Here is a 21,100-nt window from a genome sequence, read left to right on the forward strand (position 1 = left end):
AAAAAAAAAAAGCATACCAAATGAAGGTGTTTGTTCAACTTGTGCGTCCCTCCTGTTCCCAGCCCACACCTGTGTGATGTAAACCATTATAACGCCATATCTAGGCTATGAGCAAATAGATTTGCACACGTACCGTGAAGCATTTCAAAAGCCGCGTATAATGGGCTGAGATACTGTAGCATGCGATTGCCCTTCCCCAGAGAGAAGGCGTGCAGAATAATGAATGCAGTGATTAAAGCCCCACTGCCAAGTTAAATGACACAGTCAACACACACACACACAGACACGCGTGCACGCGGGGGGCGCTGTATGGGGGGGGGGGGAAAACGCGCGCACGCTCAGCATCCCATTGGCTGCGAGATTTTTCCAAGTCTGGGCTCTCTCCGGCTGCTCCTGTCTCAAAGTGCTCACTTCATCTCTGTCTGACCGCGGAGAGGGAGCTCGTCATGCTGAGGAACGGCACGTACAGGTTAGTGTCACATTCACCGACTGGTCTTAGAAAGGAGTGTATGGCAACAGTGCTTATGTAGGATACATGAGACAGTGTAGGCTGCTTCGACATGCACTGATGTGTGATAAAAAATAAAAAAAATCCTGCATAACGGTACTCTCTGCAGCTTGGACACACAGACGAGTACAGGCTGTTCACATGCGAAAGGCTCACAGCTGATTTCATATTTGGAGTTTTTTGTGTGTGTGTCTTAACTTGAGCGGTGTCCTTCCAGAAGCATGTACCAGGGAGAGGAGGCGAGGCTGCGCAGCGGGAGTCTGGCTCAGGAGAGGAAACACCTTGCTCTGTGCATTAATAGCCAGGTAAGAGACACTCAGATGAAAAGGCAATAGGCAGTCTGTCAGAATATGTGTAGTTAGTGAGAAGAGGGTTGTGCATATTGCTTTACCTCTCTGGGAAAATATTGCATATTGGTGATATCTTCTCCTCTGGTGGGGGAACATTTTAGCAATGATGTCATTGACTTTCTGATCTTTTTTCAAGAGCAGTAAGTTGATGTTTATAGTGCTCATAACAGCAGAGACACTCCTAAGGGAAAATAAGCCTTTATAGACCAGATGAACATTCTTTAAAATAATCATTCTCTGCAATATGACAATGTTAAGGCAATTATTCCTCAGTGGCTTACAGCTGGAGAGACTATCAGCACCCTGGACAGCGAAAACCTTTTATCATGTGCAAAACTAAATCATAGTAACCTTAACTTCATTGAATTTTGCTTCCCTCGCCAGTTCAAATGGCGCAATTGGCTGAATTCAATTTAGTCAGGCAAATTGCCTTTTCATGTTGGCTTGAGGCCACTTTAAAGATTTTTGTCATGACAGCAGCTGAGAAGGTCTCATTAATACTAAATATTCTACCTCCCAGTGTTAATGTCTTCATTTTCAGCAAGGAGTGCTAAAGGCACAGCTGAGCTGCTCAGATGACTAAAGGTGTCATGCCTCCCTCAGGTTGAGAGCAGAGCTCATGCAACATGTTTTAAAAACTCAGACAGATGATCTGAGGAGAGTTGCTGTTGTAATTTACATCATAATGTTGATCAGTTTTTCTTGTGTGCAGAGAAAAATTGAACATTTCCTTTGTGTGATTGGATGAGTGTAGGTGCACAAGTTCACCTGGTTGTATTGAGCTTCTGAATATTTAATGCCAGTGATGTAGTGTTCCGCATTATCGGCGGCTGGGGATATTGAGCACGTGAGCTCTGAAAGCACTGTTCCATCACAGCTTTCGACTTACTCTGCAATATATTATGATGGTGCAACACACGCACACACACAGACAAGCACACACATACTTTCTTTCATTCATTGCTTGTACCCCTAAACTTCCTCGTTTTAGGTCTGCAACGGTCCCAATCCGTTTCCACTACTGCACTACTTGACAGCTGAATTTCATTGTCACTTTCCAAAAAAATGACATTCCAAATTGATCCAAAGGGGGACACGCACAGTAGAAGCTTGGTGAAGGACTAACCAGTAGTAATTGGTGTGTGAAATATGAGTGAGGATAGAAATGCAGGTTATTGGATATGGAGGCTGCTCCACTTGCTTGTGTCCATACGAGTGATTCAGATTCATTGCCGAGGCGTGAACCCCCCTGAGAAACACATTAATCTATCCAGCTATTACCCCATAATCAATGGGACAGCTGAATTTTACAGCCATGGGCCCGTGTTGTTAACCATTTTACACAGAGCTTATTTAAACAGCGTGCCAAGGGGGTGGGGGGGGGTGGGGGGGTGGTGGTCATGTTTAATGAGGTTAAGCATGAAATATACAACACAGGTGACATTGTTGACACAGCACTCGCTAGCTGGAATCTTGAAATAATTCCTCAATATCGTGCGTGAAACCTCTAATTGTTGCTCCTCATTCACTAATGAAAAAATGTCCCAGCATGCCACCCTCTTAATGAAGTGATCTGCTTGTGTTCAACAAGGAAACAGAAATCCAACATACACAGGAGTCATTCAGAGCCTGTATCATAGGAGAGGGCAGGCTCACTGTGCTGTAATATATAGAGGGTTGTATATAGTGGTAGTGCGGTGCCAGGGAAGGTGTCATATTTCAGAAGTGCATTATCGTCTCTCCCCCAGTGGGACAGAGCTGTACTGAGTGCTGTTTGCACCAGCTCACTCAAATGCCCCGCGATTGAGTCGTAATGACCTGCGGAGGAGTGAGACAAGCCTGCACACTGACAGATAGGTGTCTCTCTGGTTGCTACGGTCATGACGAAGAGATGTATCCTGTGTGTGTGTGTGTATGTGTTTGCAGAGCTTTAGTTCAATACCACAAAAAGCCTCCTCTTCTTTTATTTTATTTTATTTTATTTAAATGCACCCTAACTCCTCCAAATCATACTCAGAGAAGCACCCATGGACAGACACACACACACACACACTCTCTCTCTCTCTCTCTCTCTCTCTCTCTCTCTCTCTCTCTCTCTCACTCCTGCCCTTTTTTTTTTTTTTTTGAAGTCATTTCCATCCCATCCCATTACCATGTCTTGGAAGGCTGGTTTGGTCTAAGTGAGTGAGCTTAGTCTTTGATCACTGAAAGAAGCCCCCTCACCGATTTTGTGTGTATGTGTGTGTGTGTGTGTGAACATGCTCTCCCTCCCTCCCTCCCTCCCTCCCTCCCTCCCTCACCATATGTTAACCAGAGCAGTTCTCTTACTGGTTAATAGCGGCAGGGGGAATAGTCCCAAGCGCTCCATTTTGCATTTTGATAGACTGTATGATCATTTTCTCACCCGTCACACCCCACCCACCTCCTCACTTCTCGCTCGGGATGTCTTTTTCTTCTTCCCCTCTCCCAGATTAGAATAAAAGTGGGTCTTCCTCTTTTTCCATATTGATAACCCTTTAACTATTTCCTTCCCAGCATGACCACTGCCTTAGTACATGAAGGTTTGAAGTCTCATGTGTGTGTCAGTAATTAATCAGTTAGTTGATTGACAGACAATTAATCCCTAACAACAATTTAGATAATCAATCAATGGTTATTTATCAAGCAGAAATGTCAAGCATTAGCTTGTTCCAGCTTCTCAAATGTGAAGATCTGCTGCTTTTTTTAATGATTGTTGTCAGACATAACAAACACTTTAGAGATTAATTGATAATGAGAATACTATAGATATGAAATTAACCTCACATCTGTATGTGTGCATGATGTAAGCCTCCTCGGTGCTGCTGTTTCTTATCTGTGCCTCATACTGTAGGTCAGTTTATATCGCCTGCACCAGCCTAGTATTGATGGCTGTGAAACTGCAGTAGCAGCCTGGCTATTCTGTGAATATATAGGTCTCTACACACGGTTATCTGATCCGTATGAAATGGCTCTCTCGCTGCAGTCAACAAAAGTTTATCATTTTGATTCTTTGTTAATTTACGCCTCCAAATTTGAGTGTCTTTTTCTTTCTGTATCCTGCTTTTATGTGCCATCCTCTCTGCTCAAATAGAATTTAAAGTTTTGAGCAAAATTACATAAATGCATCCATTTGCCTCAGTGGAAAGTACTTGAAAGTACCCATAGCTATAACGGTAAGAGGAAATAGCATCTCAAATCATGTAATCACATGAGCACATCAGTTACACCTACATCTCTCAGCAGGCTCTTTTTGTACTCAGGGACTCAGGTGAAAGAGTAAATGTTGACTTCCATATTACTCCTCTCACGCACTGTGCATGTAAATTGATTTCCGATGTTGCGATTAACAAGCATCTCCACTGGCACACCTCCTCTCCTGATTGGACATTTCCCCGGGCTGATCGGCAAGTCGAGCTGCTGCTCTAACAGCAAACAGCCTGATGCAGATGTTTCAGCGCATCACCACACTGCAGTCACATCCTCTGAGATCAGATTGATTTGTGTGTTTACATGTGACCGTGTGTTGGTATGTGTGCATACAGGCGTGTTTTTGCTCTCTTAGTGCACTCAGGTGTGCGTATGTGCTTGTGTGTGTGTGTGTGTGTGGGAGTTTATCTCACTGAGAGACCACACTAGTCTGAAGGGCACAAAGAGCTGACCATCTCACACACACAGGACAGATTTGGCTTTGTGTGTTTGTGTGTGTGTGTGTGTGTGTTAGTATTCCAGCCATCGATCTCTGTGATAGAACTGGGACTCTGAGAAATAATGATTTTAATAACTCATCAATTAAATGGCATCAGGCTCTCTGTTATGTGCTGTTGTTTTCTCTTCTCTTCCTTCATCTTTTTCTGCCTTTTCTCATTTTTCAGCCTCACAGTGTATTGATTGCCCTTATTTTGATATTGAAAATAATGCGATTAAGCTGTTTATATTGCCATGCCAAGAAGGTTCTGATAATATCCACGTTTTTATGCAATTATGTATTGTGCGATTGGTTTAATGGATTGTCATGTACCCTATAGGCTATGAAGAATACATTTCTCCTGTCATCAGCTACAGTGGTATCACTCCCTTGGTGTTTCTATTGCTCTCGTATAACTTTAGTGCATTTTATCCGGTCCAGAGACCCAACACATTAAGATTGGTTGTAAAGACACAAAAGATAGTAGCTGTAAAGAATGAGTAAAAAAAAAAAAGACCAACACAAGGACTATATAGCAAGTGTCGCTATATTTAAAAACTGCCATTGTGATAGTGTTTCAATCATATTGCCCTTTATGCTAAATCATGCAATATAACCAGACAATTCATTATCGTCGTGTCATTAAAATGTATTATTTGGGCTTTAAATTAGTCATTTCTGGCATGCCTCCTAAATACACTGTATATTTCAACAACTTTTCTCTTTAAAAATATACCTTCGTAACACATTCATTTATTTTCACTCCTAAACGAGACACCACCATTATCATTTCTCATGGAGTTTAATTTTAGTTTGTGCATCTGGATGGAGTTCACAGTTAATACAGCATAACACTTGTTGCTACAGTTATGTTTTAAACCCTTGTTGGCCTTCTGCCTGGTATCCTGAACACTTAATCCCTACTGGCTTGGCTGTGTGGAGAAGCAGGAACATTCAGAACTGTTCAGCTAATACAGCAACAGCACACAGTGTCTGGATCACATGTACCCAAACATACAACATGAAAACACTGTCATTCGTTAACAATGTAAACTGTTGAGGGGGTTTTCTACTGCTGCCTGAAAGTGTAAACCAACTTTAAGTCTTAACAAAATAGTCTTTATGCTTCCACAGTAACTTTAACATCAGATTGTGTGCAAGATGTTGAAATTAGGGAGTGAGTTAAGACATTTGCCCTTCATGTTTCTGAGGAAATTCTTGTCTAGACAGAAAAAAATGAAATTCGAAAGCTCAGTTTTTGAACATTTTATGCTCAAGGAGGAATAAATAATGTATTATGTGTAGTCACAGTTTGTTAGTTGTATCATCTTAAAATTAATCTAAAAAATATTGTGAGTATATCGAATCGTGAAGCCTGTACTGAACTGTGAGCTGACTGTCATTATACCTCTGATGTATACTTTAGTACATGAACACAAGCATGAGCAAATACTCACAGCTTGCTGGCTAACAAATGAGTGAATACTAGAGATGGGAGTGGAGCTGCTTTGCTGCTTCTGGAGCACATCCATCTGCCCAGTCCCATTGAGCTCTATGGCAGTGTCCCCAGAGTTGCCTGGGATCGGTCTCACCCCCCTGGCCAGCAGCCCATGTCTGGCTGGTTAGCACCTGCAGAGCACAGATGCTGTTATCCATCAGCAGCAACATACGCAACACAAGCCAGTTGTTTTTTTCCCTACTAATATGTGTTTATTATTATTTACACTTAATGTTAACAGACCCAGAAAAGCCGCCACTCTTAAGGTTAATAAACAGATAACAGAGAGAAATGATAAAAAGAGCAATTTTCCTCTGTTTTGGCTCAGTAGTGCAGCTACGCCAGACAGACGGTATGCGTGGGTGGAGGAGCAATTACACATACACAAAATACTGCAGATTTATTATTGTATCTTATCGAAGCACAGCTCCCTCCTGTGTCACATCCTTGGCGTAGAGAATTAAAAGCCTTGTTGACATATTGGTGCTTTTCACTTGGTGCAGGAAGAAGTGAAGAGGTATCATCGCTACTGCAACCACAGTGGAGGGCAAGCAGTTTCCAAGGTGGAGAGGTAAGACACCACATAGTAGTGTGTAGTAGTAAATATATGTATGCATATTTACAAGACCCTTTCTTCCTACCACAAGTATGCCTTATTTTACAATGGGAAGCCTTTACTCTTGCACAACACTTACTCTACCAAGAGAAGTGTTTATTGTGCTATGACTTCCAATATTATTTGAAATATTAACTCATTCATTAGTAGAATACAAGATGAGTTGCAAACAGCATGGGTTGTTTTGATAAAAATCCACTTTTTTTGTAATTTCTGTCTTTTCTTGTTATTGTCATAGAAGCCGTCCCCATAGGAGCGAGGATGAGGATGACAATAGCCCTCATCGCCGCGAGCAATGGCAGCATCTAGAGATCAAGGCTATTGTGTGAGTATCACCTGTGGCTTATTTGTGCATTTTTATGATTATTTTTGCTATATATTTGTGTTACCTATTACCTCGAAAGTGCATTATATATGTTTTTCGGTAGAGATCAATTTATGTGTGGCTTTAATTCAATCTTTCCATCTTATTAGGTTTCAGAGTCAGGGTCAGAGTTCATGAACCCGCACAGAGTGCCATCTAACACCATTTTACTTTAACATGGCCCAGCGCTTTTATAGGTGTAACAGGTAGCAGAGCTCTTGCCTCAGGCTCTCACTTCCTTGAAAGTGGAGGATGGAGAAGAGAAAGGCAATGTTTCTGTGTAGACTTAACATGATTGGGGTGTAGAGAGGTGAGATGGATAGGAAAAAAAATGTCAGGATAAAAGTACAGAGAAGGCAGTGGAACAGGCGGCATGGAGAGGAGGAATGGAGAGATAGAAGAAGCAAAGGGAGAATAAAAGTGGAGGAAAGAAAGGGGGGAAAGGTATTGGTTTTGGAGCCAGGAGTTATGGCTTAATTCAATTTGTTCCATTTGGCTCAGCTGTCTCTCTGCTCCACTGGAGGTGAATGTGTTTCTTCATCGGGTAATTGATCCTACACTCCATCCTGGACCCTGGAGTTGGGGTGACTATGGGGATGAAAGGAAGTGGAAAGTGAGAGAGATGGAGAGGGCGGTCTATGGAGGTTGAGAACACGGGTGAGATAGGTGGGGAGAGGTCAGGAAAGTGTGTGAGCAAGATTCAAAGGCAAATAAATAAGCAAAGGCCAAGAAACAAATGAAAGGAAAGTCACAGAAGAAAATGACAAATTGAGAAAGACAGAGCAATATGGTGCATCATTCATCTGCTCTGTGTTTCTAGAATTCTTATGAAGCCAATGATTTGATCTATACACAACAGCAGATCGATTTTCTGGTATATCTGCTGCTTCTCTCTGTGTGTGAAAAGTAGTATTTTCCACCCACTGTTATCTGTTAAAGTGCAAGGAGCTTCTAGTTCTTAAAGTGTTTTTTACCAATATAATTTCCAATTTGAGTGCTTTCTTTAGTGATTTCTTCAGTCTCCTTGATAAATAAAAAGATATTATGGGCTTGTGTTATGTCAACTTTCTGAGAAATGATGGAATTATGTGTTTTCAGTCACTTTGGTTTAGCGGATGGCTCTAAATAATACAATACTCATGAGTCTCAGCACCATTGCAGTGGAGAAGAAGCCAGGCAGAGCTCCAAATCAGTGCAGTTGTGAACAAAACGACGCACCATAGTTGATGAATTGATCCCTGATTTACCCTAAATCTGAAAGTTAAGCGATTTAAACTGCTCAATGTGATATAAGCTTTCTATAAAGCATAACTGTTGAGTTTCAACCCAATATTAGTGGTGCATAAGACCGAATTTTAAGCATGAGGACTGGATATTTGTCACAGAAATACTCACTGGGAGTCATAGTTGACTTTGCTCCTTAAGTATTTATGGGTCTTTGACTTTTTTTTAATCAAAGAACAGACACTTTCTAACACAGTTGCTCCTCTTTTGTACTGATAATTCAACCCGTGGACTCTCATGTCCATCCCAGCCTTGGAAGTGCTCCACTTTCCAGTCACCTAACAGTGCAGAAAATGAACAAAACTTTTACTTTAGGAACCCAGGATGTCCCTGAATTACTCCTCCCAGTCATCAGCTTCATACCCTAATTCAGCACAGTTTGGTCATTTTCACTGTTACACAACCTGATACAAAGGCTAATGAGTGCAATTGATATTGAGATGTAAATCTCACAGTTATATTTCATTCACTTACATTCCCAGGATCCAGCGTGCCTGGCGTGCCAGCGTCACCCGCAGAGGGAGCTGGCATGGGCAAGACAAGAACCGTACCAGTCATCATCAGGATGAGACGGTGCCTTCAAAGAGCCTCCAGGACCCTGTGATGACCACCAATATTTCTCCGGTAAGAATGCATAAAGAAAATCAAAAAGACAACCATATGGTGCGACATGAGAACAAAGCAGGTGGCCAGAGATCTGGACGTCTTTAACTTATCTCCTATCTAGTTATCAGCTGTGATTTGTTCTTTCTGCAGAGAATGAAAAAGCAATTGGTTAGTGGATGCATGGATGGATAGACTAATAAAGAACAGAGCAAAGGAGGGGATGATGGGAGGGGTGTTTACCTCTAGTGTCATCTGGGGGACCGTAGGGGTCGTATTGGTAGAGGTGGATGGGATGCCAACTGGCACTGTGCCCAGATCTGTAATTAGCCGTTAATTAGGTAAATTTTCAAAGCTGGTTGATTGATTAATGAAGTGCCTCTGCCCTTGTCCTCCTCCACCCCCCCTGCCCCTCCCCTTCCTCACCTCTCTCTACTCCTGAGAGAGCGCAGGGGGAGAATTAAACAGTGCTCACATGGCATGGCAGCCAAACAAAAGCCAGAGAAAAAAAACACAGCATGAGCAGCAGATAAACAGTAAGAGGGAGAAGAAGGGAGAAAGAAGCAAAGTCAGGGAAAGGCAGCGATGAGATGAATGCGGAGATGCAAAAAGATGCCTTTAAGACTGCCTGAAGTTCTAAGTGACAGACAAGGACACACGGGTACACATACACAGTCTGCTGTGCTGGTTTCTGTGTTGGCTGTAACAGTGTAGTAATCGCACTGAGACGCACAAGCTGCCTGCCTACGCTCTTTGCAGAGACTGAAAAATATGATGTCATGTCTGCATACTCACTAGTGTGTGTGGGATGCATTTTTTCCCACTCTCTTTTTTAAGCAGTGCTAGAGGAAAGCAAGATTCTCTCAGCAAACAGATGGGCCAGTGTCCTGGTGAGACTCTGTGTATGTGTGTGTGTGTATGTGTGCTTGTGTTGTTTTTAGGTTGTTTGTTCTGCTTGAAAGAGTTTGTTGATCATTAGCACAGCAGCAAATGTCTTCCTAATTAGAAAGTTACTGTAACTTAAAAACCAAGATGACAAAGAACCCCCCGCCCCCCCGCATGACTTCCTTTTTTTCAACAATATCTTTATGGGAATTTAAATTAACATTATTGAGACTGTGAAAAATGTGTCTCCCACACCATCCAGTCCCTCCAATATTCACCTCTCATCCCTCCTTAACCCCTCTATTTTCAACAAAAAATACATAGATACAAACAAAATACATTATGCATATATGCGTACATATAAGCAAAAGTGTACAATTACAAAAGGGGCAACTTTCTTTTAAGATTAAATGCCAACTTTCTATCTTACAAAACACCTCACCACTCCAACTCGTTTACCCTCTTCACTAGCTTGCATCACTCTTCCTTCCTCCACCTCTGCTCAGAACACAATCCCCCACCTTTCAGTTTTTCTTTGTTTTTTTTTTTTTTTAGTTTTTCCCCTCTCACACTCTCTTTCTCTGTTTTACTCTCTTCGCCTGTCCTCATTCACACACTGGATCACTCTCCTGTGGCTGTTGTGATCGCTGAAGGACAGACATTCATCAGCGTAAGGCCAGGGTGCCACATTATATCTGTGTGTGTATATATGTGTGTGGGTGTTCATGTGAGCTCATGTGGGCTTGAAGGACCTTGCTACTGCCCTGTAGGGGAGGGGGGAAGGTTCAAACATACTTCATGCATATTTCATGGATCTCTGATATTGAACACGAAGCACACACACACATAAACACTTACTCACACACAGACATAGATAAGACACTGCGGCACGCACTGAGGTTTTTCTCCCTCATCTGCTCCAACATAGAAAAATATCCTCGATCCACACACTCGCTCTCAATAACACCTCCCAGAATGAAACTGTTTGTATCAATGTCAAGTTTTCTCTTGCGTCTTCCGTATATTGCAGATGTATGTCCAGCAATGGTGGTCTCAGGCCCGCTGCAACCCTACACCCTGATGTATTATTTCTACACCGAGGGGCCAGGCCCTACATGTCCTGCTCTGGTCATTCCTGGACTGTTGATAGTAAATCAATAGGTCTGACTGTTCTGAACACGTTGCTGCTGAATGTTGGCTGACCTGTGGGGGTTGGTGTGTAGACTGTGTAAGAGGCAGAGTGTTGGGTTGTTCAAACATATAAAGTAACCTAAAGGTCAGTAAATGAGCTTTTAAAAGCTACAACATCTCAGCACCTGGCAAAGTAATGATCAACAATGCAATAACATACTCTCAGATGTGGTCATTTATGGGATAGTAAAATTCTTACTTAAAGAGGACATATTATGTTTTGTTTTCTGGTTTCTTGTTCCCATGTATATACTGTTATGATGTCAGATATCTAAACTTAACATGGACAAAGTTCCAAGACTTGAGGTTAACATATGTAGAAATGCTTCCTGCATGTCAAAAGACCAGGCTTCAACCTGCTCTGAACGCATCGTTTGCAATGTTTTTTCTACCATGTCTACGAGCTGACGTCAGCTCGTGGCGCATGCCCATAAATGGCCATCCTTTCCATAGCCTTGGTTGCTAAGGTTGTTGCTAATGGTTTTTCTATGTGTTGTTTGCATTGTTCTCTCTCATATTTCAGATCAGATTTTGGCTCGAACATGTACAGATGTATTTTAGATGTTGATGTTACGAGTAAAGAATGAGAAAAAATCCTACTACTATAGTTTGTTTCATGGTTTGTTGACATAGCCTCCTGAGCAGCCAGAAGTCGGCTGTGACGCAGCTTCTGGAAGCTAACCAATCAGAATAGAGTGGGCTCATTGGGAAGGTTTAAAGAGACAGGAGCTAAAACGTCTTGTTTCAGACAGAGGCTGAACTGAGGGGCAACGTAAAGGGTCAGTATGAGTTAAATAAAGAGTTTTTTAAACTGTAATTCATTCATAAATATTCCAGGAGAACCCCAGATTCAAAATATAGACCTGGAAATGTGCATAATATGTCCCTTTTTAAAGGAATTATTTTTGGAAATGCATTAATCTGCTTTCTTGTGGAGAGTTAGGTGAGAAGATGGATGCCATGTACTCTCATGTCGATCCATTAAATATCAAGCTTCTACCAGGAGATAATTAGTTTAGCTTAGCATAAAGACTGGAAACATGGGCAAACAGCTTGCCTAGCTAGAAATGTGTGCCCACTAACATCTCTAAAGCTCACTAATTAACATATTATTCTCATCTGTATTAACCGTGCAAAAACCAAAGTGTAAAGATGACAAGTTACAGTTTTACAGGAAATTATTTATAGGCTTATGTGTCCTGGCTGTAGCTTCATATTTAGTGTACAGATATGACAATGATATCAATCTTCTCATCTATCTCTCGGCAAGAAAGCAAGTATGTGTATTTCCCAAAATGTCAAACTATTCCTTTAATGCAACTTAAAATACTGGCATTCACCCAAATTCTTGACTTGTTAAAGGAAAAACACTCCCAGTACTAGTAGCACAAGCCATGTCTCCAACTTGCCTCCAGGCTAAACTTAACATTCTGCATGTCCACTTATCCTGGAGAATTTGTGAAAGAAACTTATAACTGATTGGCTGCAGTTTTGAATACAGATTAGCTCTTGGACACAGTGAAGAGCCTAGACCTGTGAAGTCTGCAAGATATTATGGACACAAATGCAGTGGTTCTTTTTATTAGCATAAATAGTGTTTATTATTAGGCAGCCTGCACAGTTCTGTATTAGCTTTGAAACTGTGCTCTTTTGTAGTGTGACATGAATTTTTGCCTTTGTGCATGTGCAGAAGTGTGTGTCTGTACATACTGAGTTTGTTGCATGAGAAATCCCCATGATTCACAGCTGAGCGTGGTCTTCTGGGATGGCTTGGTGAGTTTTATTCAAAGACACAAAGCAATGATCAAAGCTAAAGTGTTGAGTTGAGAGTGAAAATGAAGTGCTTCAGTGCTCCGCCTGTCGTTATAAAGAAACTAACACTGCTGCTGGGCTCAAGATAAATAAAGATAAATAAAGATTAAAAATACACATAAGAGCATGAATGCTTGGGTAACTGTGCTAATACAAGTGTGTGTGTCAATAGCTGTGTTTGTTTGCTAGCAGTGTTTGCGGACATTGATGTGTTCCCATCTCTGTGACGTGTCGCACTTTCTTTCCCCTTCTTCTTCTGGGGCCCCGGCGGCAGGAAAGTGATAGTGTAAGCATTCCTGCAGCCTGCATGGGACATCATTCTCTCATCTCTCACTGCCAAGAATCTCACAAAGCGAAGTGATGGCTTCATCCATGCCTCCACCTCAACCCCCCCTAATCCCTTTTTCCCACCCTCACTCTATGTCATCCCTCGCTTTCCCTCCCACTGCCTGTTGATGCACACAGGCACATACACACACCAGTCCCCCGTTTCTGTAGACAGATGCTAACAGATTACTTGTTTTATTGGTGTCAGTTGGTGTCTCATTTGAAATAAATTTATATACCTCTGCCCCAGAGTTGACATTGATCAGGCTTAACTCATTTAATAGCCATGACATTTGCCTATTAGCTTATTTACTGTCAAAACAGGTCCAGACTCCGCTGGCTTCCTGAGAGACAGTCGCTCTCACATTTGTATTTGTTATCTGGAAGAAAATGTGATTGCTTGTGCAAAATATAAACTCCAGAGGAATATTCAATCCAAGTATACACACACACACACACACACACACAGACATGGACTCACACACACTAAAGTTAACACCCATCATGCATAATTTCCAAGTGGTAGGGTTGTTGTTGACCTCAACTGCAGAGGTCCAGGCCTTTACTTGAAACAAGCTTACATTAGAGATATTTTATATTTTTTTAGTAAGTATTCCTGTTTTTTTTTTAAATCTGTTCCGGTTTTATTTTGCTGTTTCTGCTGTTTGCTGATAATGCAAAACTCCATCAGTACAAGTGAGATTCACTAAACCCCTCCCCTGAACAGCAATTGTCCAATTTTAACAACTGTAACTAGTGGATGGCAGAAGCTCTGGATTTCTCCACATACCGAAGTGGTGTGCAAGGGTCTGTGTTGAGTTCAATACCCTGTATATGAACAGTTTTGAGAATATTGTTTTTTAATCCCTTTCTGAACCCAAAAATACAACGGTTAGAGCAAAAGTGTAATGAATGGTTTAAACATTGTATTTGTCTTCTCTAATGTAAGCTGTAAATGTAAGCATGTCCATGTAACTAGCTTACTACCCACAATAGTAACCTAACCAAGCATTACTTCCTCTATAGTCTCTACTGTGTTGAAGCTGGCCGTGCATGGAAGCTATTAGGGTAACCATAGCATCTCTGTCCTTTGCCTTTATTAGATTTGGGGAAGTTAGACTTGGTTATCCTAAAAGCCTTTTCTCTTGTAATGTTAAAAGTGAAATCACTGTTTGAATATACAAACAATAAAGCACAGGTTAACTAACCTCAGCCTTGCTTGGTCAAGTATGTAAGCTAAATAGGCTCAATCTTTTAGCACAATATCATGTAGATGAATCATGACCAAGGCGTAGTTAGTTTTTTGTGTTGAGCTACTGTCATTGAAACTCAATACTTCCTGCTCAGATGTTTCACAGTAAATGCCTTCTAGAAGCTCAACAGGCACAATCCCTGCTTTTCTTTATAGGCTTTTTATGTGAATAATCTGCAGTAAGTATTGAGTTGTATTGACAGTAGTTTAACTCTGAACAATGGCAAAGTAGAATATTAGATATTAGAATTAGTGATTGATCACTGATAAAAGGGAAACTCACAGCAATAGATTGGCAGGTATGATATGACTTGGTCGTACTGATTGAATTTGTGCAGATGTACATTATGTATGTGAGCCTTCAGATGATTTCATCCCCCGTCAGTGTTTTACCCTCCCTTTATTAAGGACTGGACTTTATTATTATTGGTTTATTCTGGGCACATTCTTTGCATTCATTTAAGACTTGGACAATTTTTTAATAATGGCTTTTATTTGAGAATTTTCACCATATAAGAGTCTACATAGACAAAGTGTACATTAGCCGGCACGCACATAAGCTTATGTCTAGAGAGCAATGCTCCAAAATAGCCATTGATTTTGTAAAAGCCCATTGGGAAGATATCATAGAGATTTATCATGGCTATACAGTATGGTAGAGGAAAACGAGGAGAGTGCTGATGACTCCAGGAGGTGGAGAGAGGACGATGGATGACTAGAAAGCTGAAATGAGGAGGAGAAAGAACATAGAAAAGATGTGGATTTTGGAGTGGTAATGAGGATAATAACTCTGCATTAGAGCTTCCATGAGCCTACATTTGTGTGGGTGCGTGAGTGTACGCGCAGGCGCAGGTATGTGTGTCAGAGTGTCTCATTTCTTCTTCATCTCTGTCTCTGTCCAACCTGCACCAAAGATAAATGCTGACAATTAAAGCCGTGAACCTGCAAAGATACACACACTTCCACGCTCACGCCACCTCATGTGCACAAAATATAAACACACCAACAGCCTTCAGTGGCACATTAAGAGCATCTTATGACCCCTCCAAAAAAAATCAATGAAAGCTGTTACACAAATAGAGAAGAGCTGACAAGTGGAAAAGCGGAGAGGGCAAGATAGATCTTGATCAAGACACAGGGGAAAGATAGGAAGAATATGGAGTGAAAAGGGTGTGAACATTTCAGCTGTCTTTAGTCTGCGCACTCCTCGCTTTATGACATTTACTGTTGTTTTTCTCGAGCACAGGATCTTGAATCACTTGTTTGGATATTTACAACAGGCTGTGCGTAGAATTTCGATAAGAGCGATAGTTTACAGGTGGTGTATGGGGATTTGATTGGACGCTGTAGCTCACTGCAAACTCCCCCTGAGCTTGTAATTGGTTATTTATCTAGAAAACATGCCTTTTAGCTGACATTACTTAAACTAAACAAGCATATAGCAGTGTGCATTCTCACATATGGTCACTTACAGACATGGAAGTGGCACATATATATACACACAGACTACAGTAACACATAAATCTGCTAGAAGCGTCTCCCAACCATCTGCAGCAGTAATAACAATCTGGTACCTAAGGCTATATGCTCTACTGTTCTATTACAGCACATTTCTCTCTGCACACACATTTTCCCTCCAGTTATCTCCTCCACCCTCTTTCCCGTTCTCCAGTTTTTCTTTCCTCATCCATTCTTCCACTATCGCTTCCAGTCTCCTGCTACTTCTCCTCCTCTTACACATAGGGCTTGTCCCCCTCTTTAGCCCATCTCATACGCAGATAGGCTCAGTCCTCATGGCCAGTGAGTCTGCCATAATGAGATCCCTGGAGGAGAGAGGAGTAGCATGAAGAGCAGAGGAGGGCAGCAGAAGGGAGAGAAAGAGTTGAGGGTTGATCTCCTCTCTGACCTACTGTGACAGGAAACCTCTGGAATAGTTCACCCCCACACTTCTTACTATCACCATACCCCTTTACTCTTACTCCATCATCTCCCCCCCCCGTTCATCAGCCATCCACCATTAATGTCCATTAACCAGATCAGAGGCATTATAATCCTCCTCTGACAGCATTTCGGCTGTGTGTACACTTGGTTTTGCAAGGAGGGGCTGAGGGTAGGGTGAGGTAACTGGTATCTGTCCTTAGAGAGGAGAGGATAGCTCGGTTGTAGAGTTAAATCAAAAGCGTGCATATGAAAGCAGAGGCTAGAGACAGCAATGGAGCAATGGAGGGTCAGAGGAGAAAGAGAAAATGAAGTCCAGGCTGTGAGTTAGATGTTTTATCTCATCGAGTGTGCACAGTGGGTCCATAAGGTATTCACATCCTCTCTTCTTATCTGATCATCGGCTCCTCACTGGTAAGATAAACACCATTCTGAGAGAGAGAGAGATGATGCATATAAAATCTTCTACAAAACACACTTGCTTTTATACACCTGTGTTTTTGGGTTTGCTCATGTCCTTTCTTTTTTTTCATTTGATTCTCCCTGTTCAATAATAAACTCTCTTCTCTTATTTTGCCTCAGTGAAGACCTTTCACCGATTAGTCCTCAGTCCATCAACCATATAGGAGGCCAAGTAGAAAGGACTGATGAGCTAGTCATCGACTGTTAAACTGGAGGCACCTCCCTGATATCATAAAGTCTAGGCTGTGGCAGCTAGCTGCTGTTTATCTCATTACCCTGTGCACTAACAGAGCTGCTCATCACAGCTCTAATGGTGTATTAAGAGTTTAAGCAGGAATTCAATACGAGAGACCATTAATGAAATGTTCTGGCCGTTTAAGGAGACATTGTTTTTGGCAAAGTGGTGGTGGTTGTCTTTACACAGACACATGCACGTTTCCTACTTCCCTTTATCTATTTATCTAGCTCTCTGTCTGCCCATCCATCTGTTCATCCATCTCTCTTTCTATCTCTGAGGTACATGTAAATATTAGTATTTCAGTGACCAGTGTGGTTTAGGATTCCTTGCTGTAGCAACCCAATGATCTTGTATTGCTCCTCTTTTTAACAGGCTGCTCACTGGTCTTTTTTACTTTCAAATGAACACTGTTGCACAAAATAGGTTTTCAGCACTCGTTGTCAAAGCTGTCACAAATTGCCCGCCACATATGTTTCTGAATAAATTTGAGATGCAAATGCGAAGTCATGCATCATTTTATTTTGACAGTGCGAGGTTAAGTTACAGAGATTTATGAGGCAAAATGTCTCATCATCATCATCATCTAATATTTAGCTTTTTGGTCAGGCTCGCAGCTGCAGGGCTCTGTTGATTCTCAATCGATGTCTTCCAGGCTAAAATCTCACATTGAAAACCGACCTTGTGAGATTTAGGCTGGCTTCTGCAAGGCTAACCTTTTAACTACTCAGTCATGTTGAATGTGTGTGTCTGTGTATGAAAGTGTGTATCCATAATATTGGATAAGCGTGTTGAGTATGCTAGGGGAGGCCCTGGAGATGTCTTGTGGGTGGATTTCTCACAGACACATTTGATCTCTATCTGCCCTTTCTCATGTCTTTTTGATCTGTGAGTCAGGGATGAAGGGGGAGAAGTGTTGTCCTCTAGTTTGATGCACATAATGAGTTTCTACTCTTTACTGCATCACAAAGAACAGAACATAACACATTAAAGGGTTGAAAAGAAAGATAGATAGCAGATTGCTGTGGGCTGAATGCCAAGCATTTTAATGTGGCGCATGTGCACATGTCATCGTGTAAAAACTGTGTTAGTGTTGTCAGATGCATGTGTGCTTTAGTGTGTTGGGGAATCTTCTCAGCCAAAGGCCTTTGCTTTGAAGTTTGCCTTTGTCTATAATAGATTGTTGAATCTTTGAAGCCATTGTGAAAGAACGGGTATTTGCATATGCATTTACATCAACTTAAACATACTGTATGGGCATGTGTAGTGTGTAGACAGTACAGTATGTGTGCTCATGTGTGTCATGTGCACCCACAGACCTGCCCCCCCCCCTAGCAGTTTAAACACTGGCCCAATGTGTCCACATAATCTTCTACCATCACCATGGTAACAGTGAACTTGCTCAGGATGTCCTTATTTACCTATGCAAATGACATCATGCAGCTCTCCAACCTGTCAATCATGATCCTAAGCATATTGTAAAAGTTCAGCCAAAAAGGAACCGTCAATGTCAGGTCCGTTATGTAACCTTCACTGAGCACCGGTTTGTCCAAAGCCAAGTGTTCTCTGTCGAAATCAATGTCTCTAAAAGTTTTTGAAGCAATGCTAAATCTCACAATACCTCATGGCAATGTCGGTATGGTATGGGTAGTAGAACCTTTTCTCTTTTTTATGTATTTACAATCTTATAATTCATGGGGGGGTTTTTGTTACATTGTTGTGCTGTTTTTGTAACTGTGTTTTTTGCAGTGTTTTTGTAAAGAACCTCTGTGCAAGCTTCAAGCAGACCCATCAGCTTTTCACTTTCATTTATATATTCATTTTGTCTGCATATACGATAGAAATGGCTGCAATGTTTTAGGAAATTAAGGGTGATTTACTGCTGTCTGAACTTGCAAAAGCTACAGAAGTCCCCCTGTTCTCCTTCTTCTTTTTCTGTCTGGACTGAGCATTACCTCCTGAGCTTGCTTGTGTTCATTTTCTTCTTTTTGCAATAGCAGAAATGCTTATTATTCTTCCAGCTTCTCCATCTCTCTCCTCTACTCTTGTATCCACTTAACTTTTCTCTCCCGATCTCCTCCTTCTTAGCAGTTCCTTCCTGAGACTCTCCTCCTGAGTCTCATATTTTCTCTGTAGCTGATATTATTTTTTATCAGTTCTTATACATTTCATCTTCTGAAACCACTGGATTTGTTGTGCAAGTCATCACAATATGTGCTCAAATGACAAAGTATGCAATAGAACTGTAGAGCAAAAATGCAGTATCTTATTCCAGACAAGGCTGCTGTCCATTATTGGCTGATCCATCTGGAATGAGACACCTCCAAGTCTGAGGTGGTGATATTCGTCTGGAAAATGGCCCCTTTGGGTTGGTAACAAATTGCTGCCTCAAGTGAAGGAGATCAAATATCTCGGGATCTTGTTCACAAGTGAGGGTGAGATTGACTGGAGTGTGAGATTGACAGGTGGATCAATGCAACATCTGCAGTAATGCAGGCAGTGTTGTGGTGAAGAGGGAGCAAAGCATGATGGCAAAGCTCTTAATTTACGTCTACTTCCACGTCACTTATTGTTATGAGCTTTGGTTAGTGACTGAAAGCATGAGATTGTGGATACACACACTGCTAAAAGGAGTTCCTTCTCAGGATGTCTTGGCTGACCTTTAGAGATGGGGTGACAAACTTAGGCATCTGGAATCAGCTCAGAGTAGAACAGCCGTCTCTTTTGCATGAAAAGGAGCCAGTTGAGGTGGATACCTCCTGGACGATTCCTTGTGGAGGTATTCCAGGTGTGTCCAACTGAGAGTAGACCCTGGGGCAAACACAGAACACACTGGAGAGATTTTGTAACCCATTTGGTCTGTGAACACCTTGGGATCACTGGAGGAAGTCACTAAAGTGGAGGGTGTCTGGGATATTTTTCCTTGCATAGATGAATGCATGGAAAATAACTGTATTACCGTATCATGAAAATATAGAAGGTAATAATGATATCTTACTGTAAATTCTTTACATTTCGTTTTTTTGGGACAGGTGGCAGTCATTAGTTTTCTTGAATAAATGATCCCAGATCCCAGTAGCTCTATAGTAAATAGCTCAGTGATCCTCTTCATGAAGCAATTTCAAAAAGCCAGTAATGGCAAACAGGAAACACTCTGGGTCTATAGGCACTGTGTATAGCTAATGACTACTCATGAGTTACTGTTCTATCTCCATGCACATAATTGTGTGTGTGTGTGAGTGTTTGTGTGTGTGTGTGTGTGTGTGTGTGTGTGTGTGTGTGTGTGTGTGTGTGTGTGTGTGTGTGTGTGTGAGAGAGAGTGTTTGTGTTTGTGTGTTTGAGGGGAAGACGGTTTACAATACTGTTTACAGTAAAACATTTACTTTGAAAAATGATATCATGCATCACCTCCAAATGTTTCTCCTCCTGCAGTCATTTAGCAGATGTTATTTCCTGCCACAGGGAAAGTGAACAGGGAATGAGAGAGAAGAATTAGTATTACACCCAAAATACCAAGACAGCAATGGGAGTGGCAGAGAGAGGAGAGAGAAATGAAACACAAGGACACAAAAATGGGAATGTTTTTGAGGGTGACTGCTCAACTTACTTTTTTTTCAATAAGAAGCCAATTAAACTGTACATGCGTATAGACTATATATAAACACTTTAATATCTCAGTGTTATTTAAAGATTTATGACTTTTAGTGGCTTCAAGTGCTCATTAATCCAGAGTTTGCCATAGTTATTGCACACATACTTGCACATGTATATAGCAGTACTAAAATAAACTGATGTGCACAATGTTTCCTCCTCAGGCATTTTTAATCTCAATTTTAGTATTTGCCCTTATGTTGTTGTGGGTGTGCTTTAGTTATTTCAAACTCCATGTAAATACCAGTAGATGCCTATTTCCACCATGAAAAGCATGCTGGAGTGCACAGTAGACATGCATATGTGATAAGAGTCTTGTTGGGCATTTCGTAATTTTAAAGAATTGATCATTTCAGTTTGATCATTCATTCATATCTTTCTGCAGAGTCTTCTGCAACAATCACATTTTCTGAGAGCT

At 41.4% G+C, this 21,100-nt stretch overlaps 1 protein-coding gene across 2 annotated transcripts in view; it reads left to right on the forward strand.

Moving 5' to 3' along the window:
- The first annotated feature begins 431 nt into the window (after window positions 1-431).
- Window positions 432-21,100, forward strand: part of schip1 (schwannomin interacting protein 1) — a 216,788-nt gene continuing 196,119 nt past the window's right edge. The window contains exons 1-5 of one of the 2 annotated variants that reach the window (XM_044353456.1): window positions 432-469; window positions 726-813; window positions 6,566-6,633; window positions 6,917-7,003; window positions 8,809-8,950. In XM_044353456.1, the coding sequence (XP_044209391.1) occupies window positions 447-469; window positions 726-813; window positions 6,566-6,633; window positions 6,917-7,003; window positions 8,809-8,950 (408 nt within the window). In that variant the 5' untranslated portion in view covers window positions 432-446. The remainder of the gene's footprint in view (window positions 470-725; window positions 814-6,565; window positions 6,634-6,916; window positions 7,004-8,808; window positions 8,951-21,100) is intronic. The other variant, XM_044353457.1, reaches the window with a different exon arrangement.

Source organism: Thunnus albacares, chromosome 6 (assembly GCF_914725855.1).
Source record: "Thunnus albacares chromosome 6, fThuAlb1.1, whole genome shotgun sequence".
Lineage (NCBI taxonomy): Eukaryota > Metazoa > Chordata > Actinopteri > Scombriformes > Scombridae > Thunnus > Thunnus albacares.